This window comes from Leucoraja erinacea, chromosome 16 (assembly GCF_028641065.1).
Source record: "Leucoraja erinacea ecotype New England chromosome 16, Leri_hhj_1, whole genome shotgun sequence".
NCBI classification, from domain to species: domain Eukaryota; kingdom Metazoa; phylum Chordata; class Chondrichthyes; order Rajiformes; family Rajidae; genus Leucoraja; species Leucoraja erinaceus.
This window is the reverse complement of record NC_073392.1, coordinates 25,304,811-25,329,601: the sequence shown is the minus strand read 5'-3', so window position 1 is coordinate 25,329,601 and position 24,791 is coordinate 25,304,811. Positions and strand designations below refer to the sequence as shown.

The 24,791-nt window shown below is 44.4% G+C and overlaps 1 protein-coding gene across 2 annotated transcripts in view; it reads left to right on the top strand.

Moving 5' to 3' along the window:
* The first annotated feature begins 587 nt into the window (after positions 1-587).
* Positions 588-24,791, top strand: part of rab7a (RAB7a, member RAS oncogene family) — a 31,574-nt gene continuing 7,370 nt past the window's right edge. Inside the window, exons 1-3 of one of the 2 annotated variants that reach the window (XM_055647953.1) lie at positions 588-781; positions 12,523-12,584; positions 24,345-24,471. In XM_055647953.1, coding sequence (XP_055503928.1) covers positions 12,532-12,584; positions 24,345-24,471 — 180 coding nt within the window. In that variant the 5' untranslated portion in view covers positions 588-781; positions 12,523-12,531. Of the gene's footprint in view, positions 782-2,616; positions 2,684-12,522; positions 12,585-24,344; positions 24,472-24,791 lie in introns of those variants that run through there. The other variant, XM_055647954.1, reaches the window with a different exon arrangement.

Below are 24,791 nucleotides of genomic sequence, written 5' to 3'. Positions count from 1 at the left end.
AGTTAACTTCTAAATATACATTTATAAAACCCTGCTCACCTAGAATTCAGCTAGACTGGCTAAAAGTTTGCAGCCTCTGCAAATCTTTACATCTTGACCATATTTCATACATCTTGAAATCTTGCAGGGCTCCGACACAAAATATCACCTGTCCATGTTTGTCAGCGATTCCTGCCAGACCCCCGCAGTTACACCAGGACTTTCTTTTTTTTTGTAAATCAGCATCTGCAGTTCCCAGTGTCTAACCCATCTACGTTTTATATATTTAAAAAAGATACAAAGTGCTGGAGGTAACTCAGCGGGTCAGGCAACATCTCTGGAGAACAGAGATATGTGACATATCGGGTTGAGACCCTTCTTGAAACTCTTGAATCTCTGCAGAACATCGATAGGTGATGTTTCGGGTATGGACCCTTCTTCAGACAGTTTCTGTTTTTACCTCGGGTTGTACAGCAACTGCGGGATTTTGCTTGCGTTAGAACGCGACCGGCATTAGGACCCGGCGGAGCCTCCGACAGCCGGAAGTGAATTGCGGACGGGCGGGGCGGGGGTGCGTGTCTGACGTCAGGCGCAAGGGGACGTCGGCGTCAGGGCTGGTGACGCAGGCCCCGGGTGATAAGCGTCGAGCCGGAGCCGCAGTTTATCGCCAGTGAGGGAGGTTGAGTATCTTTGGTTGAGTCGGAGCGCGGCGGCGGTAACGGCGACGGTAGCAGCGAGCGAGATAGCAAGCGGCGACGGTACCGGTCGGCGAACCCTCAGCCCGCCTTCCCTGTGGTCTCAGGTCAGTTTCCGTGGCGGTCGGGCCGCGCGGCCGTGAGGGGGCCGGGGTGCGGCGCGGCGCGAGGCCCGGGCGGGAGCGGATCAACCGCCGCACTCCGGGGCCGCCTACCAACGGGCCTCGGGACTTGCGGGAGGCGCTCGAGCCCCCCCAGGACGGGTGATTAACAACAGGCTCGACCCCCGGGCCGTCCCAGGTGACTGTCAGTAGGAACTGCCCCCCCCCCCCCCCCCCCCCCCCCCCCCCCCCCCCCCCCCCGCGGGTTCCTGACAGGAGCTCGAGCCCCGGGCCCGACATTTAGTAAACAGCAAACCCGCTGTATCCGCTTTGAACGAGCTTCCCGGTTCACGCCCGCTCGCCTCCCACCCTCCCTGACATTTACCAATGATTTCATGCAGCAACAACAAATAAATGCATCACCGATGGCGTGATACACCGGCTGCTTTTTCCCGTTGTTAGATCTTTAAAACTTAAATGTCTAGTGGGTGTTTAGATTTCTCATGAACGGTTGTGGGCACTGATTCAGTTCCAGTGGAACAACAGAGATGTTTGAAATTTATTTTTGTTCCCCTTCTGACATTGTGCAGCGAAAGCTCTTCCTTTTAATATACCGGAAGATGGGATGTATGTAGCCTTGCGGGTTTGGCTGTTAGGGGTGCTGTTTTCCAGTTACTGACCTGGATGCTGTGCAAGTATGCACTTTTTGTTACCATCCCTGGCCCTCTTTGTGTTTGAAACCATATTCTCTTAAGGCTTGTTAAATGTCAGGTCTCCCCACTATTTAATCTATGAACTATTGAGTATGTGAACGTGGTAAGATTCTCACAAGATTGCTTGCAACCTTCAGGATGAACGAGCAGTTGACATTTCATCAGCCACGCCTTATCTTAAATTGTTTACAGCCCAATAATTGTTTGGGAGCAACGGCAGCGACTTTCTCTGTGTAGCTTTTAATGTACCTTGGGCTGCTTCACAGTAGGCCCATAACAGGGTAGACATTAGCTGATGTGTCCTCATAGCAGATAGTCCATTGTCATTGGGCATAAGTTGAGGAGTACATTTTTTTTAAAGAAGGAATGGGAGGATTATTTTCAACCAGTGAAACATGCGCTATTTAAATGTGCAGATGAGCACTAGAATTGTTAAAGCATGCAATGTGGATCAACTTTGGAGAGGTGGGGGTGGGAGGTAGACACAAAGTGCTGGAGAAACTCAGTGGGTCAGGCAACATCTCTAGAGAACAGGGATAGGTGACGTTTTGAGCTGGGACCCTTCTTCGGACTCTGTATGTCTTCTGTTTTACTTCTAATGTTGCATGGACAAGGCGAGTTAAAGGGGCTGTTGTCTCAGACTATCTCAAAGCCCTGCCCGGTTTGTTCCCACTGACAACCTAAGAATATTGACCAGTGTATTTGTTTAAAAAATAAAATTGGATTTGAAGGAGTGTTTAAAACACCCATGTGGTGTTTAGCTACTTGTTTACAGTTACTTTTGTTAAATAAACCTTCTGCATTGCACAGAATCAAATAGAAATTGTAAATTAATCAAATTGCCGAACAGATTAGTTTTTTCGTGGTTATTTTGCAACCATCTTAGCATAACACTTCATCAACGGGTTGCTATTTCGGTATTGTCCTCTTATTATCGACTGCCTGTGTCGTACTGCCTCTCGACTGGTTATTTATTTGCTTTGTACGGATGCTGGGTGATAGACGGCTGCTGGAGCCAATTGGTAGAAAGCTCGTAGTCGGATGTGTGTGTTGCAGCCTCTATCCAGTAGAAAAGGCTGGGTGTGGTTTTTGTGTCTAGGCATACGAAGCTGCTTGGCTTTGGAAGGCTGCTCCTCGTGATTCGCACAACTGATGAAACACATGACTTGTCCCTGAATAACAAGGATTTGTATTTGTAAGTACGCACTTATACTTGCAAATGGGATAGTCAAGGCGGTTTCCATGGACGGTTTTGTGAACCTTGCAGATTTCATTCTCTTAATTACGCAGCAGAGTTGAATTTAAGGGTTTCAGACCCGTCTGAAGAAGGGGCTCGATCCGAAACCTCACCCATTCCTTTTCCGCAGAGATGCTGCCTGAGTTACTCCAGCATTTTGTCTATTTTTTAAATTTAAGATGGAGGTGCAAGGAACTGCAGATATTGATTTTCGAAATAAGACACAATGTGCTGGAGTAACTTAGCAGGTCAGGCATCTCGGGAGAATGTGGATAGATGTTGCATGTCAGGACCCTTTTTCAGCCTGAATTGTTTTATTATCCTTCTGATATTGTGTAGTGAAAGCTGTTCATTTTAGACGTGTCTGGAAGACAGGAAGTATGTAGCTGTGTCGGGCTCTGCTGTCAACACATAGCAGAGATGTGGCCTGTTTTTTAATGAAATGGCCGAATTATTCTGTTTTGGAAATAAACCAAATTTTGGAAATAAGATAGTGGTGAGCATTTGAGGAGTGATGTCAGTCCTCGCAGGACAGTATCTCGTGTTTCAGCCAATATTACTGACTCTCTAGAGTTTTCCAGGATAATTACAGCAGAGTTTTAAATGTTCCTTGCTGCTTCCCTACAGCAGTGTTAGTAAGTGAAAGTAAGTTGGTGCAATGAGCACTAAAGATTATCTACCTCCTCCCTCCCCGGAACAATGTCCAACTGACAAGTAAATTCTAGCCACAAAACAGACATTTGGATAAGGGCATGTTGCCAGAGTGCTGTTGACTGCACATTGAGTTCTGTTATTGGATTCCCCTGTTCAGCTCTGTGGGCCTGGATGTTGTTGTGTCTTGCATGATGCAAGCTGGATGGTATAACTTACTATCAGTTTCCGTTCTCTGTGCAAACCTTTAATTTTTATTTCCTGGAATGAAAATTTGGTCAGCTTTTGATCGTAGAATCAAGGGTATTGTATTTGCCACCCACCCTATAGTTCTATCTACATCATCCCCTCACCACAACCCGCATCTCTCCCACTCCCTTCATACTGGCAATCTTTCCTGTCCATACCCAAAATTTGTACCTTTTAATCTCTGATGCTGCTTAACCTGCTGAATTCTTCCAGCGTCTGATTTGTGCAATGTTGCATGTTGGGATTGTCTTGGAGGCAATTCATCTTTTCCTGGTAAATACTTTAATAATTAGCAATAAGCGCATCAACATCACTGGAGCAGTGAGTTTTGATGTAAGTATATAAAGACCTTGCTAAGCTCGGAAATGTATCAAGAGAATGCTAATCATAATCATACTTTATGAGCCAAGTATGTTTTGCAACATACAAGGAATTTGATTTGCCATGCAGTCATACCAGTAAAAAGCAACAAAACACAAAATATGTTTTATCATAAAAATCCACCACAGTGATTCCTCCACATTCCTCACTGATGGAAGATGTAAAAAGTGCACCTCCTTCAATGCACTGTTCTGGTTGAATTCTCACCTGGTATGCTGCCCTGCTGTTGCACATAGACACTAGAATTGTGTGCCAAATTCATTGTACAGTTGTAAATGGTTGGGTTACTTTCACTGTATTGAATCCCGAATAAGTCTTGACGTATGCTTGAGCACTGATTTGTAAAGGTGTCTAAAGCATGTAGAATTAAGTATGCAGGTCCACCACAGATTTTCTGGCAACTGGGGGTCCAGCACCTCCTTTAGTTCGTACAAAATTATGAGTACACTTGATATTCCTCCCACCCCTTGAAAATGTGGCACCTAGGCCGGGTGAGGTGGGGATTTCTAACTCATTAGTGTATCCACGGCCGACCGGCAGGTCGAATTTGCCGTCTGTGGCCGAGGCTCTGGAACTCCAATGCAGCTGGAGCCAGCAGATCAGTTCTCTTAGCCAACTTCCGCGGCCGACTTTGTGGGCCTTTATCTTGGCTCCACGACGGCCTAGACGGACTCTTCTGATACCGTTGGACTCCTTGCAGAGGCTGCGACCTCCATTGGTTCAGCAAAATTAATAATCCAAAAAGGCTCTAGAACCAAGGATGCAGGCAAATCGGTGGTGAATCTGTACTTCAGTTGTACTTGAGATCATCGAGGAACGGCAAAAATGCTAATTTGTCTCCAATGCATTAAACTAAACATTTTCACCTGAACCCAATAAGTGACGAGTGACATGGATACACCAGACGGGTCCTAAACATAATGTTGCCTGTCCATTCTCTCCACAGTTGATGCCTGATCTGCTGAGTTTCTCCAGCATTTTGTTTTGGCAAGGTTGCAGCATGTGCTGTTCCTAGTCTCAACAAAACAATTGGAGTGCTTGGATAGTTGTGAGTTTGGTCTCACTTGCCCCATTTTAAATAGTTAATGGAAATCTGATATGGAGAATGCAAAACATTTTTTTGTAACTTGAATGCTTGTTCTTTATCCGTGCACTGATCATGACTTGCATGTGCTCTTGAATTTGTGTTTCTGAAGTGGATGCAGTGGTTGGATGCTGGAAACACTCAGCAAGTCAGGCTGCATTTGGGGGCCAAACTCACCAGCATCTCTTTTTTCCACATTTCCGCACATCCCAGATTGAACATGGATAGAGTTCCCTTTGACTTTTCTCCCCACCATCCTCCACACCAGCACATCTTTCTTGATATTTCCAGCTACAATGTGTTACAGCCACCAGCCATATCTGTCCCATCCCCACCACTTTGTTTTCCACAAGGACCACTCTCTCTGCAACTTCCCCTTTCCTCTGCAACTGTAGGAGGATTAACACCTGTCCTAATACCTCCTCACATGCCACCTTCCAGAGACCTAAACAACCTTTCCAGGTAAAGCAGATATTCACTGCACCTCCCTCAAACTTGACGATTTGGCTCCCACAATGTGGCCTCCCCTACACTGGTGAAACCAGATGCAGACCAGCTGATTGCCCCCACCCCCTACCCACTCCATCTGTGCATTATCCATGCACTACTTTTCTCCCACCCCTTCTCCCTGCTGTTCCCATCTGGCCTCTCTTTGGTTCACATTCCTATCATATTCTATTATCTGCAGCTGTTTGCAGTCACCTTTTGCCTGCTAGCCTCTATTTCTACCTTCTCTTTCCCTCACCTGGTTTCAGCTGCCAATATCTCCTATGTGATCCACCTATTGCTTGCCAGCTCTTGCTGAACTTCTCCTCTCTTTATATTTGCTGTCTCCCCTCTGCCTGCAGACTAATGAAGTGTCCCAACCACCCAATATCAAGTGGCCACTCCCCCCCCCCCCCCCCCCCCCCAGATGCTGATTGATCTGAATGAAAGACTCTATATAAGCTGCCTAACCTGATTGTTAACAGTATTTTGACTTCAGACTTTCAGTATCTGCAGTTGATTGTTTAAATAGAAGGCAACTTCCTGAAGTTGTTAGGCACAACTTTTGATGGGGATTTTTGTCCTACATGCTGATCTGCTCTTGAGAAAATCTGGGGGTGGGGTGGAAATGTCACCATGAGTGATCTGTTCAGTGGAATTACCTTGCCAGTCTACCTGAACTATATAATGATGTGATTGCTGTTAATCTCAAATTCTAAAATCGGTGGTGGGCTCTTACACCTTACTCCTGTTGGAATTCTTTTAAAAATGCTGATTTTAAATTGTTTCAAAAGTGACGTTGGGTTGAACAATTAACCCTTAAACTCTGCAAAAATGCAATGAGAGCAACTTGTGAACATTTGCTGGTCGCCATCTTTGGTATAATTTAGTTTCAATATAATGTTCGGATAGTTGTCATAAACTGTGCCGTCCTACAGAGACTGGTGGGGCAATCGAGCTTGGCATTGGGAATGCATAGCCTCCATCTATGTACCTCCTAAAGGTTGCCTCCTATCTCAGCCTATCCCATGTAACCCAAGCTCTCAAGTCCTAGTAATGTCCTGAATCTCCCCTGCACCTCAATGACATCTCCCTTTAAAGTTGGGAGACCAGAACAGTGCACAGTATTTCAAATGTGGTCTTGGCAAAGTTTTGTATGGCTGTAGCGTGATATCTTTAACCTTTAAGTACATAACCAACGTCAGCGTGCCAAACACCACCTCTACTTTATCTACTTCCGTTGCTACTTTCAGGAAATTGTAAGTATATCCTGAGGCTTCTCTGCCATACAACATCTTGAGGGTCCTGCCATTTAATCCTTTAACCTTTTAAAACTTGGATACTCACACATTCCTCTGTACCACCAACTTTGCATTTTCTGCATCTTTAATAACCACTAGCTGGGTCCCAGTCACACTGGAGGCCTGGTCCCTCAATGAAACCCATTCCCCAATGCAATATTCCACCACTCGCCCGTTTCCCCCAACGCAACTCGTTTGCCCAACGCAATACTCCACCACTCGCCCATAGCCCCTAGCTGCGCAGGCACGGCTCATCCCCGAGCACTTGTCGTCCCGTGGGAGGGGAGGGAAGTGGGGTGTGCAGTGGGAGTGAGGGGCATGTGTGTGGGAGGGGGTTTTGTGGGCGGGGGGTGTTGGCAGGGGGTCTTGTGGGGCGGTAGGGGTGTGTGTGGCTGGGGGGGGGATGGGTGGTTGGGGTGGTGTGTTGGAGGAGGGTAGTGAGCTCGGAGAAAAGATGGGGGAAGAGCCATGGGGTGGGGGGGGGCAGGGGCCAGCGAGGATGATCAGAGGGGGTAGGGGCTGGGAGCTGGCGGTGCGATGGGGACACACAGTGGCCGCTGGTTGCTGGTCGTTCTCCGCCGGGATCAGAGTCTCCGCTTTCCGTTTGGCGACATCTGCGGCGCTGGGTTGGGCCGGGTCGGGTTGCTTCGGGTCCCACCGAAAATTGCGTCCGGTTGGAGACCTCCGCCGGCTATCCTCTGCTCCAGTAAAGACGCGATGCGGCAGAAGGGCGAACTGTCTTGGGGTGTGACAGGAGAAGAGACTAATCCACGTGGCGCTGACTGGCAGGAGAGGAGCTGCGCACGCGAGGTTTTTAAGATATTTAAACCTTGCTAGCTTTTACAACATTCAACCGATCGGAACAAAACTTGGTGCATTCAGTGCACAGGAGACTGGTGAGTGAGGTAACGAAAAATCGTAGCGCTATCGCGTACCGTTTTCGCTAAAATAGAAAGACCGCACAAACTGGAAGATAACAAGATCATAGTTTTAGTTGTGGATAGATAGATATTAACTGCATTGCTATCCAAATCGTATATCAATGCCAAGCAGTTGATCCCCAGCACAGATCCCTGTAGCACACCACTGATCACAGACTTCCATTCAGAAAAGTAACCCTCTACTACTCGCCGCCAAGCCAATTTTGAATCTATTTGGCTAGTTCATCCGATGTCCCATGTAATCTAACCTTCCTGGTCCAGAGTACCTCCTGGGACCATAGTCCATATAGACATCTACTGCCATGGGTATGTCAATCCACTTGGTGGCCTTTTTCAAATTTAAAAAAATCATCAACTTGGTGAATCCCAATTTCCCATTCACAAAGCTGCTATTCCTAATCAGTCCTTGCGTATCCAAATGCGAGTTGATGCTGTCCCTCAGAATTCCCTCTAGTAATTGCCCACCACTGTGAGGTGCACTAGTACATTGTTCACAGTCTTGTCTTTATGGCCCTTCATAAAGACACATTGACCATCTGGTATCTCTCCTGTAGCTAAAGATGACACAGTATCTTTTGGCACTGGCAGATAAGACAAAGAAAGAAACCTATCTCGTATCCTCTTTTTGCCCTCCTGATTTTTCTTGTGTGCACTGTGGGATTTGCTCACTCCCAGCTGCTTATACCTGACACGTGCCTCTTTTTTTTTTTATGACTTGAGCCTCTATTTCCCTTGGCAACTAGGGCTCTCTCAACCTGCCAAACTAAAAGAGCATGTCATGTTGTCTCCCTATGTGGCCTTTAAAAGCCTCCACTTGCCAGACATCTCTTTACCTGTAAACGGCATCTTCTAATCAACCTCTGCAAGATTTTTTTGATGCTACTCTTCTACTTTGAGGTTGCAGGCTTAGCGATTGTCAAATTATTTAAGAAGGAACTGCAGATGCTGGAAAAATCGAAGGTAGACAAAAATGCTGGAGAAACTTGGCGGGTGAGGCAGCATATAGGGAGCGAAGGAATAGGTGATGTATTGGGTCGAGACCCTTCAGACTGATGTGGGTGGGTGGGGGGGGGGGGGCGGGAAGAAGAAGAAAGGAAGAGGCGGAGACATTGGGCTGTGGGAGAGCTGGGAAAGAGAGAAGACAAAGCAAGGACTACCTGAAATTGGAGAAGTCAATGTTCATACCGTTGGGGTATAAACTACCCAAATGAAAAATGAGGTGCTGCGCCTCCAATTTATGGTGGGGCTCACTCAGGCCATGGAGGAGGCCCAGGACAGAAAGGTCTGATTCGGAATGGGAGGGGGAGTTGAAGTGCTGAGCCACCAGGAGATCAGGTTGGCTATTGCGAACTGAGCGGAGATGTTGGTCAAAGTGATCGCCAAGCCTTCGCTTGGTTTCACAAGTAGAGAACCTGACACCTAGAGCAGCGGATGCAATAGATGAGGTTGGAGGAGGAGCAGGTGAACCTCTGCCGCACCTGGAAAGACTGCTTGGGTCCTTGGATAGAGTCAAGGGAGGAGTTAAAGCGACAAGTGTAGCATTTCCTGCGGTTGCAAGGGAAAGTACCAGGGGAGGGGGTGGGAAGGGACGAATGAACCAAGGAGGTACGGAGGGAGCGGTCTCTGCGGAAAGCCGAGAGGAGATGGGAAGATGTGGCCAGTGGTGTGATCACGTTGGAGGTGGCAAAAATGTCGGAGGATTATCTGTTGTATGTGACGGCTGGTAGGGTGGAAGGTGAGGACAAGGGGGACTCTGCCCTTGTTACGGGTGGGGTGTTGGGAAGTGAGGGGACTGACATCTACTATAAACCCACTGACTCCCATGGCTATCTGGACTACACTTCTTCCCACCCTGCTTCCTGTAAGGACTCTACTCCCATACTCCCAATTCCTCCGGCTACGCCGCATCTGCACCCAAGATGAGGTGGTCCAAATCAGGACATCGGAGATGTTCTCATTCTTTAGAGAACGGGGGCTCTCCTCTTTGACCATAGATGAGGCTCTCACCAGGGTCTCCTCCATATCCCATAGCTCCACTCTCACTCCCCCATCCCCCACCCGTAACAAGGGCAGAGTCCCCGTTGTCATCAACTTCCACCCTACCAGCCGTCGCATACAACAGATAATTCTACGACATTTTCGCCACCTCCAACGGGATCCCACCACTGGCCACATCTTTCCATCTCCTCCCCTTTCGGCTTTCTGCAGAGACCGCTCCCTCCGTAACTCCCTGGTCCATTCGTCCCTTCCCACCCTAACTACCCCTCCCTTGGTACTTTCAGGTAATCCTTGCTTTCTCCCTCATTCCGCTCTCCTTCCCAGCTCTCCGCCTCTTCCTTTCTTCTTCCTGCTTCCCCCCCCCCACGAGGGGTCTCGACCCGAAACGTCACCTATTCCTTCACTCCATAGATGCTGCTCACCCGCTGAGTCTCTCCAACATTCTTGTCTACTGTCAAGTTATTTACGGTGTTTTTGATAAATTGACCTAGTTAAATGTAATCAAAGCTTCATTGTGGCCCAGGATTGGTCCATTTTTGTGGCGGCCATACTGGCAGTACTTTGATAATGGAGCAATGAATGGTGCTCATCGTTTGTCTGTATTGCCAGGTTTGAGGTATGTCTTCAAACAGTCCATGGTTGACCAAAGGCTATGCTGGTATTATAATATGGTTGGGATTTAGGGGAGGGGGGGGGGGGGGGGGGGGGGAGATGGGAAGAAAGGTACACACCATCTAAATATCTGTCATTTTGTGAAATCTCATTTTCCTAGTCTAGTCCTATTTTCCAGGTCTTGGAGCTGCAATCTATGATCCCTGAAACCATTTTGTTAAATCCTTTTGCACTGTCCAGGTACTTTGTTTGGATAGAATGGTCAATGGGAACATAATTTCCATGAAAAGTTTCCTTTAGTACAGTGCACTGCTGGTCACAGTGCATTCTATTCTATTTGCTTTGATTTGCATTTTACACTATCAAGTTTTCTTTCAATGTACACTTGGGTTTCAGTGACTGGGTGTACACACCAACTTGTTTTCCTCATGAGCCTTGCAGGAGTTGCATAACTTTCAGGGTGACCTTTAGAATGTAACCCTGGCCCTTAAAATGTGCCAATTTGCAATATTTTTGTTGGCCTTTCTGTGTAAGGAGCTGGGTTTCTAGCCATACTGAAGTGTCATGCATAAGTGATTGATATTTGCATTGTCTCTGATAATAGGGCATGACATTGTCTGTGTTAATCAGCTGCTTAGGATAAATCTATCATAGACCCCCTAGTAAAACCTTTGAGATACTTGGGAATGAGATGTTTTGTGCCCAGCCCATCTGACTTCTGTTCATAACATCCCAAATTTGTCATTTGCTACTTAATGTTGTAATAAAATCTAGTATCAATGTTAACATTTGAGAGTAATGTAAATCTAATTTGAACTATAAGCTCATTGTAATAAAAACACCCTTGTATATTCTAATAGAGCTAGTGTTTACAGAAATAATGTTTGGGATTTCCAAAAGTGCATTGAAGCGACAGACAGGTGATGCACTACAGGGGGCTAAATAAGCACAATGGGTGAAAGCTTTCAGTGGCTGATTAAGCTTACAAGTACATGAGGTGAAACTGCCCAATAATTGTTTTGAATGATGCAATCCAGCTAAATATCAGATTTTTCATTCTCCACAGTTCACTGCAAATCAGAGCTTTTGAATTAATAGAGCAGAATTATGAATCATTGGAGAGAATAAGTAGGAATTAATGTTTGTTCTGTGCACCAAGCCAAAATCTCCACCCACATCCCAACCCCAGTCCATGAATGAACAGAGGAACCAAATTCACTTTGTTCAATGACATGGAATTTCACATCTAAAATTAAGCTTTCCGGTGGCTTGTCCAATAAACATTAACTACAACTGTCTGCTTCACAGAAGTCTGAATTGCTTGTCTAGAATTGGTGATTCCCTGTTAGATTTTACAAGTGCACTTCCAGACAGTTAATTTTCAATTTTGAAGTTTGGTGGAAAGGGATTAAAAACCAAAGTTTGGTATATAATAGCTTGGAAAATGGTTTGAATGTCATAATGCTGTTTACAATTGAAATGTACTATCAATTTTGACAATGCAATGTTGGATTTGATTAAGAATGCATGCATTTCATATCTGCAAATGTCAACTGAGCTATGATCTTGCAGTCACATAATATTGACCAATCAGCTGCACTGAGGACTAAGTTTTGTTGGGGCTACAAGACAGGCTGGGCAGTGGTAATTATAGAACTGAAACTGGTCCTGTCTTGTCAGCATTTGGCTTCCAAAGTTGAATGGGATGGGTGATTGGTGAAATTAGACTGGGGGAAAAAAAAGTCTCCCAAGAGAATGCAAGCCAACTAGCCTCCTTCTGCTAATGATTCTAATGACAATATAATTATAAACCCATTTTGTTTTAAGAGCATGGTCAATCGCAATATCATGCTGGAGATGCACAAATCCAGGTAGAATTAATTAGTTATCTTTCTAAAGGCTGTTGTCTAATTTGTTGGGTTTTTTTGCTGGATGTTGACTTGATAAATGTCATGTGCATGATGGTTTTAAATTTGTTTACGCTCTCACGATCATAAGTGCAACCTTTGTAGTGAAATGGAAGAAAAAACCCTTAAACTCGTGACCCCAGACACAATGTTTCATCTAAACTAACTGTATTTGCCTCTCTTCCAGCTTTGAAAGATGACATCCAGAAAGAAAGTTTTGCTGAAAGTCATCATCTTGGGAGATTCGGGGTAAGAATTTTTTTAATTTTATTTTTTTTGTCCCTCTTCCAGCATGAATAGAAAGAAATGTCTAATGTTTATCAATGTCTATTATGTCATTCCTTTGTGGAATGCATTACATCTGTCTTGCTACCTCTAAAATAGTGCCGACTTCTAGAAACTCTTGTTCCAGGCTTGGGGAAATAAGGCAGATTTATGCATCCTGGGACTTTTTCTTGCTGAGGGGATTGTATAGGCAGCTCTGGAGTGCTCTTAGTGGCCTTGAGGCTTTATGGATTAAGGCTGTTTTGACACCTATGGGCTTTTAAAAGTTAAAATACTTTGTCTCAGTTGAAGCTTGTGGAGAAAGCAAATTGTGTGGTTATTGGTTGAGGTTAACAGGCAAAATTATCCCTAACTGGGTAAGATGACAAAGATTCATATTCGGGCCTCTACCTCTTTTTAAACAAAAGCTGCTACATCTTTACCAATGGAATGGATGGGGGATATTATCACTTATTTCCATGAATGCAGATCATGAAGCAATTAAAGATTGTGCAGATATATTGAATGATTCTGAGCCGAGAGGGTAGATTAATACAATGTACTTGTATGTTATGGAGTTCAAGATAATGGAAACTAGCGCTTGTGGAAATCACAAACTGCTACCAAAAATTAGATGTGGAAAAAGTGTGTTCTCTCAGTACTTCTGAGGGAGAAAATGACTAAACACCAAACCGTATCAATTTAAGGATTCGCATTACAAAAAATCTTGATGGACGATTTTTAGGAACAAGCTCCTTTCATGTCAGGAGTACAGTACTTTTTGGTTACTTAAACTAAATACCAAGTTAAAACTTGCATTGTGTGTGTTTATTTTTTTTTTTTTAAAGCAGTTCATGAGTGGGGTGTAAATTGTGTGAACCCTGTCAGAATGAATACCATGGACAATGAAGGAATTGAAAACCATGGGGGAAAGGTGTTGGATACTACAAGGGATTCAGTACCTGCATGGGGAAACTGTTATTGGGATTTTATTTTCCTTGCTGCTGTTCTCCATACAAGTTTGAGTTGAAAACCGTTCCGTAATCGTGAACCAAGAATTAGCTGTGCCTCTTGAAGTCGAGACTGAAAAACAATTTTGCATTCATAAACTGTTTAAGAATAACTGCAGATGCTGGAAAATCAAAGGTAGACAAAAGAGCTGGAGAAATTCAGCAGGTGCAGCAGCATCTATGGAAAGAAGGAAATAGGCAACGTTTTGGGCCGAAACGTTGCCCATTTCCTTCGCTCCATAGATGCTGCTGCACCAGCTGAGTTTCTCCAGCACTTTTGTCTACCTTTACATTCATAAACATTGGAACATCTTCTAAAAGAGTAATTGTCAATTAAACGAATGGATGCGATCTCATTGGCACCTGAACATTAGAATGAATGGCTTACCGTGTTAAAGAACACATTATGAATGACGGGGATATTCCACAGATATAGGGTTAAAATCATTTCCTGTTTTCCTGCTGTTTTCAGTGGTGGTTCTGCTTTTGTTAAAGTCCTTGCCCAAGCATTTCAACTGTCTTGAGTTCTATGCTTATAGGTAAAGAATTAGTGCCAGGATCTGCAGATGAATTGCCAGGAGATGTGGAGTCAGTATGGATAGAACTAAGGGATTGTAATGGTAAAAAGACCCTAATGGGACTAATCTAGATCTCAAACAGTAGCCAGGACATAGGGCGCAAGTTGAATCGGGAGTTAAAATTGGCATGTACTAAAAGTAATGCTGTGGTTGTTATGGGAGATTTCAACATGCAGGTAGACTGGGAAAATCAGGGTGGTACTGGACCCAAAGAAAGGGACTTTGTAGAGTGTATTCATGATGGATTCTTTGAACAGCTTGTATTGGAGCCTACCAGGGAGAAGGCAATTCTGGATTTAGTGTTATGTAATGAACCGGGTTTGATAAAGGACCTTGAGGTTAAAGAGCCATTAGGAGGCAGTGACCATAACATGGTCAGGTTTAATCTACAATTGGAGAGGAAGAAGAGTAGATCGGAGGTGTCAGTGTTGCAGTTGAATAAAGAGGACTATGGGGCCATGAGGGGGAAGCTGGCCAAAGTTGACTGGAAAGATACACTAGCAGGGATGACTGTGGAACAAAAATGGCAGGTGTTTCTAGGAATAATACAGAAGGTGCAGCATCAGTTCATTCCTAGGAGGAAGAAAGATTCCAAAGGAGAAAGGGATGACCATGGCTGACAGGGACGTCAGGGACAGTATAAAAATTAAAGTGAAGTACAATGTAGCAAAGATGAGGGGGAAGCAAGGGGATTGGGTAATGTTTAAAGAACAACAGAATATAACTAAAGACAATACGGGGAGAAAAGATGAGGTACGAAGGTAAGCTAGCCAAGAATGTAAAGCAGGATAGTAAAACCTTCTTTAGGAATGTGAAGAGGAAAAAAATTGTTAAGACCAAAGTTGGACCCTTGAAGACCGAAAAAGGTGAATTTATTATGGGGAACAAGGAAATGGCAGATGAGTTGAACAGGCACTTTGGATCTGTCTTCACTAAGGAGGACACAAACAATCTTCCTGGTCTAGGAGTGGCCAGAGGATCTGGGGTGACAGAGGAACTGAAGGAAATCCACATTAGGCAGGAAATGGTGTTGGACAGACAGATGGGACTGAAGGCTGATAAATCCCCAGGGCCTGATGGTCTGCATCCCAGGGTACTTAAAGAAGTGGCTCTAGAAATCGTGGATTCATTGGTGTTAATTTTCCAATGTTCTATAGACTCAGGATCAGTTCCTGTGGATTGGAGGGTAGCTAATGTTATCCCACTTTTTAAGAAAGGCGGGAGAGAGAAAACAGGGAATTATAGACCAGTTAGCCTGACATCGGTGGTGGGGAAGATGCTGGAGTCAATTATAAAAGACGAGATAGCCGAACATTTGGATAGCAGTAACAAGATCGGTCCGATTCAGCATGGATATACGAAGAGGAAATCGTGCTTGACTAATCTTCTGGAATTTTTTGAAGATGTAACTAGGAAAATGGACGAAGGAGAGCCAGTGGATGTAGTGTACCTGGATTTTCAGAACGCATTTGATAAGGTCCCACATAGGAGATTAGTGGGCAAAATTAGGGCACATGGTATTGGGGGTAGAGTGCTGTCATGGATAGAGAAGTGGTTGGCAGACAGGAAACTAAGAGTAGGGATTAAAGGGTCCCTTTCAGAATGGCAGGCAGTGACTAGTGGGGTACTGCAAGGTTCGGTGCTGGGACCGCAGCTATTTACAATATATATCAATGATTTGGATGAAGGGATTCAAAGTAATATTAGCAAATTTGCAGATGACACAAAGCTGGGTGGCAGTGTGAACTGAGGAGGATGCTATGAGAATGCAGGGTAACTTGGACATGTTGGGGGAGTGGGCTGATGCATGGCAGATGGTTTAATGCGGATAAATCTGAGGTTATCGACTTTGGTCGCAAAAACAGGAAGGATGATTACTATCTAAATAGTGTTAAGTTGGGAAAAGAGGAAGTACAATGGGATCTGGGGGTCCTTGTACATCAGTCAATAAAAGTAAGCATGCAAGTACAGCAGGCAATGAAGAAAGCGAATGGCACGTTGGCCTTTGTAACAAGAGGAATCAAATATAGGAGCAAAGAGGTCATTCTGCAGTTGTACAGAGCCCTAGTGAGACCACACCTGGAGTATTGTGTGCAGTTTTGGTCTCCTAATTTGAGGAAGGACATTCTTGCTATTGAGGGAGTGCATCGTAGGTTTATAAGGTTAATTCCTGGGATGGCGGGACTGTCATATGCTGAGAGAATGGAGCAGCTGGGCTTGTACACTTTGGAGTTTAGAAGGATGAGAGAGAATCTCATTGAAACATAAGATTGTTAAGGGCTTGGACATGCTAGAGGCAGGAAACATGTTCCTGATGTTGGGGGAGTCCAGAACCAGGGGCCACAGTATAAGAATAAGGAGTAAGCCAATGAGAACGGAGACGAGGAAACGCTTTTTCTCACCGAGAGTGGTGAGTCTGTGGAATTCTCTGCCTCGGATGGTGGTGGAGGCAGGTTCTCTGGATGCTTTCAAGAGAGAACTAGATAGGGCTCTTAAAATAGCACAGGGGATATGAGGAGAAGGCAGGAACGAGGTACTGATTGGGGATGATCAGCCATGATCACATTGAATGGCGGTGCTGGCTCGAAGGGCCGAATGGCCTACTCCTGCACCTGTTGTCTATTGACTGTCTATTAAAGTACACTAAAGTATTCTACGAGTCTTTGATTTATCAACCTTTCATCGATATTCCATTTTTTTTAAGCTCAGCAATGTAGAATTGAACAATCAAATCTTGTTGGGTTTATCATGGTTAAATAGAAGGAAGCATGAAGCTGAAGATCCAAGATGTACTAATCTTGGGGTGGTTATAAAATGTTCTGAAAGAAAGTACATGTGTAACCAAGTTTCTAATGCATTTGATCCATATAATCAAGAATAAGAATATTTGCAGCTGATTGTTATCCCTCTTTCCCACCCCTCCTCCTTAAGCTGTAGCTGTGGAGAAAGGGAAGTCATAGTGAAACAGTGTTGAAACAGGCCCCTCAGCCCAACTGGCCCACACTGGCCAACATGTCCCAGTGCACTAGTCCCACCTGCCTGCGTTTGGTAGATATCCCTCCAAACCTGTCCTATCCATGTACCTGTCTAACTTTCTTAAATGTTGGGATAATCCCTGCCTCAACTACCTCCTCTGGCAGCTTGTCCCATATACCCCCCCCCCCCCCCCCCCCCCCCCCCCCCATCAATTATCAAGTTAATAATGCCTTACTTTTGATGAAATTCAGCGAGCAAACGCGATAATTCCCGATATTTTGGACCTTTAAATATCCACGGCAAATGTCGGCTGTTCACTTCCGCCGGTTTGGCACCTTCAGTTCCCTCTTGAATTTACCTTACTTGCTATCTTTTTTTTTCCCTGTAAATCTAGGTAGCTGTGCCTCACGGTCACCCCGACTGGCACAGTAAATTGCAGCTCACAACCTCGCCGTTTTCTATGTTTTTAACGGGTGGGAAAATGCGTTTTTTCCCATCCACTAACATGTACCGGAACCCTCGAGTGTCCTCCACTTGAGAATTTTGGTCACGTGGGTGCGGATCTACGCTCCAGTGACCTTTAGTGAAATCACCCTATTGATGGAGTCTGTCTGAGCCTGTTCATTCTGTTCTTTTGGGTGGGGGATCTCTGCATCATACCAGAGAACTGGACTTTGCCTTTGAAAATATTTTTATTTATCCACATCTTCCACCATTCCACAAATCAATGTAGTCCTATTTGACATCCTTTTGCCATTGATAAAATTAAGTAAGAATGTGCAATTCTAATCAAGGTTTTAATGAACTCCGGCACAAATGTTGTCAACCTAGTAAAAACAATGTTGCAATCGTGCTGCAACATTCTTGCAACACATGTGATCTTTACTCTTTGAGTAAATTACTTTTTACACGCTCAGTACTTTTCATTAGACCAACAACTTTGCCTCTTGTAATTCCTTTGTGCCTCTGTATTTCCTATTTTAGTGGCTCCTGTTGGTTTGCTGCTTGGCTGGGTATTCTACTCCACAGGATGCTGCTAGCAGTCAAATTGCCCAGCTGGGTGGAGTTGTATAGCTTCCAATGGTGGAGTTCTGTAGTAAACTCGCTTCAGGAGATTTCAGATGTGCCAATTGTGAAAGGGCCATTCAGTTTGTGCCTTTCAGCCTTTACAAAAAACTTGGAGCCTTTTCAATATAATCATCTTTTAAAACCTGTGGTTCTATGTTGAACCATGAAGGTGGGGAAGTGTGGAAATGGTTCCAAGAATTAAAATCTATCAAACCCCACCTTGATTCCAGCATCTATTCTTCACCCCTTTAAGATGGCCCAGCAAGCAACTGTTAATAAACTATTTATGGGCATCGCTTGGCGAAAAATTTCTAGCTCTCCAGTGACTGTTCCAATGTGGGAAGTTGATAGCATAGAAGTGTGGCAGCAGCTCTCTGCTCCTTACAAATGTTATATGTTGACTGACTAGCTTGTGCAATTGTTGCCACCTTGCTGACAGTGAAGGATTTCTTTAGCACATCTTCAAACTGATTTCATTTTAGAATTTTTGGATTGCTTCAATTTTTCCACAGCATCGTTTGGCTGCAGCCAGACAATGTGCAATAACAGGCGTTGAAATGTGCTCGAGCACTAAACAATTGGCTCATTTCCCCCACCTGTAAAGGAACCAACTAAATGAGCTTGGTATTCCATTCAGTTACACAGTGTAGCAAGGCAAATTATAATGTTGGTATATTACTTTGGTGCTTACTCACAGCTGGAGCCTGCACATAAACAAATCTGACGTCATGCCTTCAAACCAAGCAAAACAAGTGGTGCAATATAAAATGGTCTAGAATTACACTGCAGGATGGATTTCTCCTTCCCACGTGTATCATGCCGTAAACGTCTGCGCAGTTCTTACAACAGCAGAGTTGCAACATGTCTAAAGCAGAAAGATCATGCAAACACCTTCTCTGAAAACACATGGGTTTCTGCAGCATCTTTCACAATGTGACATCCTAAAACACTCTCTTGCAGCCAATGGATTATTTTTGCAATATAGTCAGTTATGATTGGGAAATGTGTTCACATCAGGACAGAAAGCTGCCACATTGTCTCAAGTAAATTGCCAAATTTTCAATCCATGGATGGCTATTGAGCAATACCCCAGAGGTCTAAACTTTGAATGAAGGGATGTGTAGTCCTTTGCCAAAGGTCTGACATTTTGCATTTCTGATGATGTGGGGGGCATCAGTCTACAATGTCATAACCAAGTGGGTCTCTGAACTATTCCAGGTGAGTCCTACACCTATTTCCACACATGGCCTGGCATTCTTCATTGAGATAAAATTTAATTCAAATTGGCTGGCATTCAATTAATGCATTTTGTATTTTTAACGGAAAAGAAACTTTCAATTTGAAGATGGGTTGGGAAACATAGTACATTTTCAAAGTAATGGAAATTGCACTTTAACACTGAAATGAATTCTGAACTGACAACTTGATTTGCGGAGTAGTGGATTTAACAGATGGCTTGCGACAAGCTGCCATCTGCTTTGTGGCAGTGAGATTGCGCTTCCTCTTCATCTGTTGTCTGGAACTTTGTACTATTTTAGAAGCCACTGCACAGAAATTGTGCCAATAAAAAATGTGGAACGTCATTCTTTTGGTTGGCTGCATGGATGGTGGTCCTGGCAATTCTGAAGTAAAGAAGCTTAGTGCCTTGTTTTAGGTTGTTGAAAGCTACAGGGGTAAGTAAAGAGTTGAGGGAAATTTTAATAAGCGAGTTCTGTATTACAACGGCATGCCCAGGTCATGGGCCATTTGGGATAAAGATTCTCGCCAGCAGAGCTACTGTGTGTGTATGGACCTGCGTATTCATTTCAATGAGATTTATAAATACATTTATCCATCAAATGTCAGCAGTAGGCCACAGTGTACAGCAGGCTGCACAAATCCGCAATTGCATCTATTTAAATTATTGACTCAATACAGCACGAGGCTTAAAACGCAAGAATGCCTGGAACGAACCTGTGAATTATCAAATCCATGGCATTAGCCTGAGTCACAGCCATTCAAATTCGAAATTGATTTACACAAATTACAAGTTATGTGGTCAACCAATTTGAGACAGTCCTTGCATTCCTATCTAAACACCATTCCTGGATTGAAGAAAACAAGGATAATGTGCTGTGTGTGTGTGTGTGGGGGGGGGTTGGAAAGTTCAGATTGGATTTGAACAGGCTGGTTAAACTTTTGAGGTGGATTGGTTTAAAGACGCTGTCGGTTTAACCTCTGGGGTTGGTCCCGGTCTTTCAGGGCACACAGTTGGGAGCCATGACCGTTGGTGATAATTATGAGAATTTGCAGCCATTTGAGCCAAACTAGAGGCATCACTCAGGAGTGGGTCTCGCAGCTCCCCAGCTGACGGGACTGGTTCTTGCTCTCTTTGAAGGAGGCGCCGCCCGCCCCAGTGAGTGGGCAAATGCGGAGCCAGCCCATAATACGAGTGAAAGCATTTTCTCAGTCAGACTTTGTCGACAGTTGGGGTGGGGGATCTGCGAGAGAGAGAGAGCTGGCGATGCCGCATAGACGGAACAGTTTAATAACAACCCGTGAAAATCTGCCCTTTGGCCACTCTGCAACCTGGGCTCATCTGACAGTCCTCTCACTAATCACTGCGTGCCCAATCCTCATGCAGTCCCTCCACAAAACCTTTGGGCTTTGGGGAACACCTGCACAATGCCTCTGCTAACAAGGGCTGGCAAACTGTGCTGGTCAATAGGCACTGGGCGAGATGGCTGGGGGAAACTCACCGCAACCACCACAAACTTATGCCGGCAGTCTTTTTTTTTCATCCTTTTTGTTATTTTTAGTGTTTGTTTTAATGTTCTTCTGTTTGTTTTATGTAGAGGGTGGAGTCGGGGGAAACTTTTTTTCAGGTTCTTACCTTCCCGGAGAGGTGATCAAGTTTCGGATCACATTCCCCAGGCTCTGCGACCTACCATCACTGGAGCTGGACTGTCGTGAGCCCCACCGCGGGGCGCGGACTTACCATCGGAGCGGATCCCTTGCCTGGGATCGCTCCCACCCCGGACTTACCATCAAGGGCTCGCAGTCTCGGGAGAGGTTATTCGGGAACTCCAACGCCGCAGAAGGTTCGTCCAGCCCTGATACGAGGTTTGATCGCCCAGCGCTGGAGCTGATGCTGGAGCTGAACGCCTCGACGCGGAGGGCGCGAACGCCACCAGCTACGGGACTCAAGACCGTCCCGTCAACGGGGGGCTCATGGCCCCCGACCAAGGAAGAACAACAAGGGAAGGACTTGGAACTTTATTTTCGTCTTCCATCACAGTGAGGAATGTGTAGGAGTCACTGATGGATGTTTATGTTAAAATGTGTTTTTTGGGTCTGTTGCTTTTTAAATTGTATGACTGACCTGGCCAGTGAATTTCACTACACCAATTGGTGTATGTGACAATAAATGAACTTATGAAACTTGGAACAACACAGACCCTCCACTCAATCTATCCAATTTCGTAGTTAAATGTCTTGTATCGGATTGGCGGCTACTTCACAGGGCCATCAGTTTTCCTCGGTGATGAATCTTTGCCTTAATTCACACAGGTAAAGCATCAGCCCACATCACACTGATAGTCATTGCCTGCCACAGATAAAATATATTTTTATAGATTTTTATAGATAAAATATATTTTTACACATAAATTATGAATAAAGATACGAATATTTCAAACACGTAATATTTTCTTATTCCAGTAGCAAACACATTAAAGTTTAAATAAATAATAAATTCTTTAACTTTTTGAATATCTCATAATTACAGATTAATGAACTGAACTGGGACTGTAAGTAGTGTGTGAACAGCAGAACAAGAAATGAAGCTGTTGATTTAAAAGAATTCTAGTTTAATTCCTTGGTAGAATAGTTAACAATTTTTACACAGCGCTGCATTTGCTTTTTTATCCCGAATGGCCTTTGACAAATCTCATGATTCCTTGCGTTTATCGAGATACCGAACTCGCTTATTCCTGTACAATTTTCTTAAACTTGTAGTTTGAACTTAAATTAAGTGCAGGGAATTTGAAATTGGAATGATTTACCTTGTGACCCACTACCTCCACTTGAAGATTGTAGTATGTGACTTGGTGAACTCATTCAAACATCTATTCTTTTGGGCTTTTTGCCGTTTGCTTAAGACATTCGAGCAAAGTTGCTATGTTAGTTTCACGTCCCCATTTTTACAAAATGATCCTGCAAAACACGTTCTGCAATTTGGTGACCACATTGCAAATCTAAAAGCTGCATATTGCATGTAGGGTTCATGCTTAAACTGATTCTGCTCTGCCCAGCTGATCGTGATTTTGCGTGCATTGAGTAGGAGCGGAGAAGGATGTTGATATTTTAAACTTGGGGGGAGGGAGGGGGCATGCTATTATAAATGTTGCTCAAGGCTGCGTGCTCGGGCCCCTACTGTACTCGCTCTATACTCATAACTGCGTAGCCGGTCATAGTGCGAATTCCATCATCAAGTTCGCTGACGACACCACTGTTGTAGGACGTATCACTGATGTGGACAAGTCAGAGTATAGAAGTGAGATCGACCGACTGACCAAATGGTGCCAGCACAATAACCTGGCCCTCAACACCAGCAAAACCAAGGGACTGATTGTGGACTTTGGAAAGAGTTGGATGGGGACCCACAGTCCCGTTTATATCAACGGGTCGATGGTGGAAAGGGTCAAGAGCTTCAAATTCCTGGGCGTGCACATCTCTAAAGATCGCTTCTGGTCCGAGAACACTGATGCTATTATAAAGAAAACACATCAGCGCCTCTACTTCCTGAGAAGATTACGGAGAGTCGGTTTGGCAAGGAGGACTCTCTCTAACTTGTACAGGTGCACAGTAGAGAGCATGCTGACCGGTTGCATCGTGGCTTGGTTCGGCAACTTGAGTGCCCAGGAGCGAAAAAGACTACAAAAAGTAGTAAACACTGCCCAGTCCATCATAGGCTCTGACCTCCCTACCATCGAGGGGATCTATCGCAGTTGCTGCCTCAAAGGCTGGCAGCATCATCAAGGACCCACATCATCCTGGCCACACACTCATCTCTCCGCTACCTTCAGGTAGAAGGTACAGGAGCCTGAAGACTGCAACGTCCAGGTTCAGAAACAGCTTCTTCCCCACAGTCATCAGGCTATTGAACTAAACTCAAAACAAAACTCTGAACATTAATAGCCCATTATTTGTACTTTATCTGTTTTATTTATTCATGTGTGTATATATTTATACAATGGTATATGGACATACTGATCTGTTCTGTATTCATGCCTACTATATTCTGTTGTGCTGAAGCCAAGCAAGAATTTCATTGTCCTATCTGGGACACATGACAATAAACTCTCTTGAATTGTTGAATCCTAAAGAAGGACATCCTTTGTTAGGTCTTAACTTCCACTACCAGCAGCTCAATTAAATAAGTTCACCTGAGGATTTTATCAGACCATCTGACTTCACCCAAGCATGAACTTGTCTCCTTTGACTGATTTCATCAGGACCTTTTAAACTTATTCCACTTGTCTAGCTCACTGGGCAGCAAGGTGGTGAAATGGATAGTGAGTTACCTTGAAGCTCCGGAGGTCAGCATTACATCTAGACCTTTGTCTATGTAGTTTGCACATTCCAAGTGTGCTCGGCTTTCCTGTACATTTGCCGATGGATTAATTGTCCATTGCAAAAATTATCCCTTCGTATAGCTGTGGTGAAAAGATCGGTTGGTGAATCGTTATATATTCAGCCCTGGTGGGCAAGGAATCCAAGCTATACAGTGTGGAAATGGGCCCTTCAGCCCAATGTCCGTATTGACCAAGTTGGAATTGTAGGCTTGTTTTTGGAATTGGTGTGGACTTAATAAACAAATTATCTCATCAGTAAGCTTACTACTGTGTGATCTCTTTACCAGACTGTCCCGTATCCATGTATTTTTAAGATATTTAGTTTTGATCTTGATTTTGAAACTGACCCTTGCCCTCTCCTTTGGACCCATTGGCCTACTGTATGGTGAGGTGAAAGATGACTGCATAAACTGTATGTATTCACCACTTGGAATCCTGTGCTTTACTAGTTGTATATTTTCTGTAATTATACCTTAATTATCAAATCTTGCTTTCCAGGGTAGGAAAGACCTCACTGATGAACCAGTATGTCAACAAAAAGTTCAGTAACCAATACAAGGCAACAATAGGGGCAGACTTTCTAACAAAGGAGGTGATGGTGGACGATCGATTGGTGACAATGCAGGTAATATCAAGTTTCAATCTAAGCTAAAATGTATAATTGGTTTTCTGTGGGTTGGAGTTGGGAACAAAACTCTTGGCTTCAAACTCGGGTTTGTAATTTCTAATTCAGTGTGTAACTGCTTGAGCTGATATTTGCTGCAAGTTCCTTAACTCCCAGAAACCCCAATGTTATCCAGAAGTCAGTTTCTACTTCCTGTTTTCTAGCATGAGCTGCAGCTGTCTGCAGTGAGAGGAATTTTTTCACTGTGGTTCGGCCTTAAATAACTTCCGTCAAACATGGAAGGGTGGGCATGTGCTGGTTTAATGGACATTTTGCTATGT